The 6,102-nt window shown below is 34.1% G+C and overlaps 1 protein-coding gene and 1 long non-coding RNA gene across 2 annotated transcripts; one reads left to right on the top strand and one right to left on the bottom strand.

The window, feature by feature from the left end:
* Positions 1 to 2,485: 2,485 nt before the first annotated feature.
* LOC148973756 (uncharacterized) lies at positions 2,486 to 4,855 on the bottom strand. The gene is made up of 4 exons (XM_089119891.1): positions 4,536 to 4,855; positions 4,304 to 4,413; positions 3,041 to 3,256; positions 2,486 to 2,687 (listed from the first exon to the last, which is right to left on the bottom strand). The coding sequence occupies exons 1-4, from the start codon at positions 4,853 to 4,855 to the stop codon at positions 2,488 to 2,490; spliced, it is 846 nt and encodes a 281-aa protein (XP_088976017.1). The 3' UTR covers positions 2,486 to 2,487.
* LOC148973755 (uncharacterized) lies at positions 2,556 to 5,008 on the top strand. The gene is made up of 3 exons (XR_016146574.1): positions 2,556 to 2,693; positions 3,029 to 3,218; positions 4,555 to 5,008. It is a non-coding gene; the product is annotated as an uncharacterized LOC148973755 (long non-coding RNA).
* Positions 5,009 to 6,102: the final 1,094 nt, after the last annotated feature.

Below are 6,102 nucleotides of genomic sequence, written 5' to 3'. Positions count from 1 at the left end.
CAGTTTAATGCACTTTACAGGACAATCTCACAAAAACACGTCCAGGTCACTTTGTACCTCAAAATTAAAAGGACAAGAAATTGTATTTTCCACAAAGAAAATGACTATTTTAGGATCATTAAGATATTTATGGATGGTAACATCAATGATAATTGAGCATTTATTGTTTAAAATTTTTTGTTATTTTCGTAATTAATTTCAATATATATTTTCAGTTAGCTTAAATATGCTATTTACAAATACATTTGAAATATATATATATATATATATATTGCATTACAAGACATTTGAAGTAATCTGCTTTATCATAAAGAATAAAGTCACAAATCTTAATGGTACTAATAATAGTCTTTTTTTTTAGATGAAAATATGACTTTTTTGGGATGAAATTTGACTTGGACGTTTCTTGAAAGATTTCATGACATTCACTTTTACGCCCAAATCCCCCCAAACTGCATACAATTAAATACAAAATGCATAAAATTTCTAAATACACTGCAAGAAATTACTTTTATACTCACTTTATTTCTTGTTTTCCAACACAAATATCTAAACATTCTTTAAATCAAGATGCATTTACTGGAGAATCAAAATAAATAGTCTTGATTAATGAAAAATGTATCAAGTTTAGGCTTAAAACGAGAAAAAATATCAGAATTAATTTGAATGAAGATATTTGTTCTTGTTTTAAGCACAAACTCTCTTCATTTTGACACATTTGACACACGTAATATTTTCATTAATTTTGCTTCTCCAGTAAATGCATCTTGATTTAAGTATGTTTAGATATTGGTGCTGGAAAAAAGGCAAAAATACTGAGTAAAAAAGTCATTTTTTGAAGTGTACATCTTCTATAAGTGCATGTTTACGATATTGATTTTTAGTGGCACTTTCAATGCATAATCATCAGCCACTGCTGGTTCATGTACAGTAAAGTTTGTGTTTACTGTCATTATTAAAGTGAGTTTCATCTGCTCTTGAAATCATTAAACTGAGCTCATAGACTCATTTTTCCAATACAGAACCAGCTGGCTGGTTATTTTCCTTCACTAAAAATCCCTTTTGCAGTAAGACAGATAGTTTTATTGAAGACTAAGTGTGTTTTGTGTTTCTCAAGTGCACTTGATAAGCTGTGATCCACTCTTTCGGTGCTGCTCATATGAACTGAGTGCTTGTCAATCTGAATTCAAAGCACATGTTTTTTAAAATAGTTTTTCAAACCGTTCTCGCTTATTCTAATGAGAATACACTCACAATACAGGTGCAACTCAAAAAATTAGAATATGGTGCAGAAGTTCATTTATTTCAGTAATTCAACTTAAAAGGTGAAGCTAATATATTAAATAGACTCATTACATGCAAAGTGAGATATTTCAAGCCTTTGATGATTATGGCTTACAGATATGAAAACCTTTTTCACAATTTGGGGTTTTCAGTCATAATAATCATCACAATTATAACAAATAAAGGTTTGAAATATCTCTCTTTGCATGTAATGAGTCTATATAATATATTAGTTTCACCTTTTAAGTTGAATTACTGACATAAATGAACTTTTCCACCATATTCTATGAATTTTTCGAGTTTCACCTGTAATTATAGCGCTTCAGCGTGTCAGCCTGCTAAATCACGATCACAGCATAAGCACTAAACAATATGCAGGTTCAACTTTCAACTTTTCGAGCAGAATGACGTTCATCCGTTCAGCACCAAACACTGAGAGCTTTACATGTTCTTAAACTGTTAGAGAGCACAACATGCACAAGCCCTTCATATCTCTTGCAAATAAGCTAACGTTTTAATGCTATATTAATAAAATAGACCTATAACTTAATAAATCTCTGTAATTTCAATGAAATTCACTTGTAGTTCTATATGTAGCGCACTATTTTTGTGAATCTCAAATGTGCTTTTAATCAATAAATTTTAAGAAACTCTTTCACCCATTCTGTTCTGTTGTCATTATGGATGCGATATATTAATCTTCCATATTTTTTTCAATAATTAGCATTGTCTGATTGATTAACAGAAGGTTTTTCCTGCCTGTATCTCTCTAAAAGGTAAAAAAAGAGTTATTTGGTTATTAAATATTATGTAATGAGTTGATTTACATTACCATTTAAAAGTTTGGGGTTTTAAACTTTTTTTAAAAAGAAGTCTCTTCTGCTCACCAAGGCTGAGTTTATTTGATCAAAAACACTGAAATATTACCACAATCTAAATTAATAGTCTTCTATCTGAATAAATAGTAAAATTAAATTTATATCCTGTGATCAAAGCTGAATTTTCAGCCTTCAGTGTCAGATATCATTATATCAGATATAATCTTTATATATTTTGTCTTCAAGATTCTGTATTCTCATTTTTTAGCAATTTAATGCATCCTTGCTGAATAAAAGGCCTACTAAAGAAATGTGTAGCTACTCACTCCCCAGCAAACAAATTCAATTTCCATGAATATGCATTTGAAATGTATGAAATAGTGAGTTATGCGACACATTTTGTCCCGTCTGAGTGTGTTTTACAGTGCCGTTTCTTCCTCGGCGGGTCAGTTCTGCAGTGAGATCGCAGTCCAGAGTTCTGCTTCCTCCTGACGGTCAGCTGACAGCAGATCATACACCAAACACTGTCTTCTGGAGCCATCTGAACACCGTTACTCGTCCTGAACGGCCGAAGCGCACATGATCCTGCAGGTACAAGAGACGACATGCATCATTAATATACAGATGAAACTCGAAAAAATAGAATATCGTGCAAAAGTTCATTTCAGTAATTCAATTTAAAAGGTGAAACTAATATATTGTGATGATTATGGCTAAACCCCAAATTCAAAATTATATCATTGTGAAAAGGTTCATAATCATCAAAATTATAACAAATAAAGGCTTGAAATATCTCACTTTGCATGTAATGAGTCTATATAATATATTAGTTTCATCTTTTAAGTTGAATTACTGAAATAATTGAACTTTTGCACAATATTCAATTTTTTTTCGAGTTTCACCAATAATGTGGGAATGAAATATAGATGAAGAATGACCTATGATGAAGTAAGCCGTCACACTGATGCAGAGGATGATGAGGAGGATCGTCCCGGGACCCACGTCCACCAGCGTGCAGGCGTTCGGACACGCGCAGGGACTCTCCACCCACATCTGCAGGAGCGCGCCCTCGCTCAGGCTCACGCTGGACGTCACGGAGTGATTCGGGCTGCATCGGTAATGAACCACAGTCTGAGGCTCGCTGTCAGGATATACTGAGGAAACACAATAATATATTGCTTTCAGAGAGCATGAAACATTTAGTGAAATTTCTCTGAGTGCCACTTAAAGATCAGATGCAGTTTTCTTTACTGCGTGTGCAAACCAGTATATTGAAGATCTCATGATTTCATTAAATAGTCAATAGCCTTTTGCTTTTACAAGCCATGAAACTTTTTTACTGGGCAAAAAAATTGAGCACAAATTTTTGCTTCATTTCCCAGCCAGAGAAATGCTGTGATTCTTAAATGCAAATCCAATATCTGCAACAACAACATATTTTGTTGACTTTTAGGAGCATGAAGAAGTGCTCATAATTACAGACATAAACTAAAAGGCACAATATTTAAAATGTTTTAACAAAATGAAGGAATCGGTTAACTTAAAAATATAAATGTAAACAAATAGGCCTAAATTACTTTTTGCAAATTGCTAATAAATATGCATTTAAGATAATAAATCACTTTTAGACAGATAGATATACAGATAGACAGACAGACAGATAGATAGATACCGGTAGATAGATAACAGAGTGATAGATAGATAGATAGATAGATAGATAGATAGATAGATAGATAGATAGATAGATAGATAGATAGATAGATAGATAGATAGATAGATAGATAGATAGATAGATAGATGCCTTAACACTCAGGTGCTCTTCATTTAGGTAAAAATTAAACTTCCTCCATTTATTTTTGTTCTATGGTTTTTCTTTTTAATTTTGTATTTTGAGAGAATGTGATGTTACTTATTAATATTTATAAAATATTTATGGTCCATTTTTGCCATTTTTTTTTCTAATTTTAAATATTTCTTCAATTATTGCAGAATTTCAGATTAATATAGAGACTAGGCCTTTAAATCCATATTTTTGAAGTCATATTAGCGCCATCTGTTGATATAAAACGGTTATTTCATGGTGTTACCACTAGATGCTCGGGTCATGACCTCAAATTTTTTTTTTATCTAATTTTTTCGGTTAGATACCTGTTTAATTTAAGTGAATGTTGAATTAAAGGCGTCTTGCTGCAGTAACTTACTGGAATAAGACACCGAGAGCGTCTTCTCTGAGTCGTTATAGCTGAACCGATTGCCCGTGTGTTTGCCGTAGTTGAAGTATTGAGTGACGAACCCGTTGTCCTGATGAATCCTAAAATCAACTTTCATGAGTTTCACATAACATTACGCCACATCTACAGATGAAGACTGGCTGTGAGTTGACAATGAACTATTGTAAAGCTTGTATCCTAACAGTTGTCTGTGTCTCCTCACCGTCTGCTGACACACACAGCCACGCCGGTGCAGTCGGTGTCGCTGAAGCGCTCGGGCTCAGAGAAGGCCAGGCACGGGCTGAAGGACAGCAGCACATCTGGGGTCTGAGGCGCCGACGGCAGGGGTTTGAGCCGCTGTACGAACCCGTCCTCGTCCACCACCGAGCCCAGATCAATGAGCCCGGATCCGTCCCGCATCAGACATTTACACTCATTCACTTTAATACAACCGCCGTGCTTCAGCTCGGATGGAGGATCCGCTGCTGTGAGTCCTAAAGAGAAGTAAAGCACAACCAGAGAGAGGACAACCATAGTGGACATTCACCGATACCGAGTCTGAACACTAACTAACACTGCAGTCCGTTCACACACCAGTGATAATAATCAACATGAGTGTGTTAGATTCCAGCAGAGCTCCACCACACCAACATCTATCTATCTATCTATCTATCTATCTATCTATCTATCTATCTATCTATCTATCTATCTATCTATCTATCTATCTATCTATCTATCTATCTATCTATCTATCTATCTATCTATCTATCTATCTATCTGTCTGTCTGTCTGTCTGTCTGTCTGTCTGTCTATCTGTCCGTCCGTCCGTCTGTAAATAAATTTTAAGAAACTCTTTCACCCATTCTGTATTGTTGTCATTATATTTCACTAATTAGCAGTGTCTGTCTGATTAACAGAAGGTTTTTTCCTGCCTGTATCTCTCTAAAAGGTCAACAAGAAAAAGGAGTCCTTTTGGTTATTAAAATTATTATGTAACGAGTTGATTTACATTACCATTTAAAAGTTTGGGGTCTGTACATTTTGAGTCTCATCTGCTCACCAAGGCTGATTTTATTTAATCAAAAACACTGACAATTTAAATTAATAGTCTTCTATCTAAATAAATAGTCAAATTAAATGTATTTCCTGTGATCAAAGCTGAATTTTCAGCATGATTACTCCAGTCTTCAGTGTCATACGATCCTTCAGAAATCATTCTAATATGTACAAGTATTAAATGTAAGTCACTATAAGCTATTTGTGTCTAATAATTACAGGTGGTGTATAATAGGACAGTGTTTCAGTCAGATGTATGGAGCAGTATTTATTTGTGTACAATAAACCTGTGTGTAAATTTGTGTACAGAGTTTTTAATTCATGTCATCCGTTCCAAGAACAAATTTCATGTGTTTACACTAATTTTTAGGGGGGCATTGTACCACACGAAACAAAGGTGAATATTATGTTTACTTTTTCTAAATTATTACCCACATCAATCACTTCCCAGAGAGCATTCGTGTATAGAATAAAACTGTGGGATTAGACACACTAAGTAGCCCAGAGCTATAAAGTAGAATGGATATTTGCAGTTTTACGTAATTGGTCCGTAATAACTATTTTAACAATTAATAATTATTTAAAATAATATTTAATTATTAGTTGCCTCTCAGTGTCAATATTCTGCACTAAATTAATGTCGTGATATGTGCAAAAACGACAAACAGCGTTACCTCACGTGACTCCTGTTACCTTTCTCAGCGCAGCTAAAATGGACCAATCACAGTGCGAGT

This window comes from Pimephales promelas, chromosome 14 (assembly GCF_988280905.1).
Source record: "Pimephales promelas chromosome 14, fPimPro1.hap1.1, whole genome shotgun sequence".
Classification (NCBI taxonomy): Eukaryota; Metazoa; Chordata; class Actinopteri; order Cypriniformes; family Leuciscidae; genus Pimephales; species Pimephales promelas.
The sequence above is the reverse complement of the archived record's forward strand: the minus strand, read 5'-3'. Positions and strand labels throughout refer to the sequence as shown.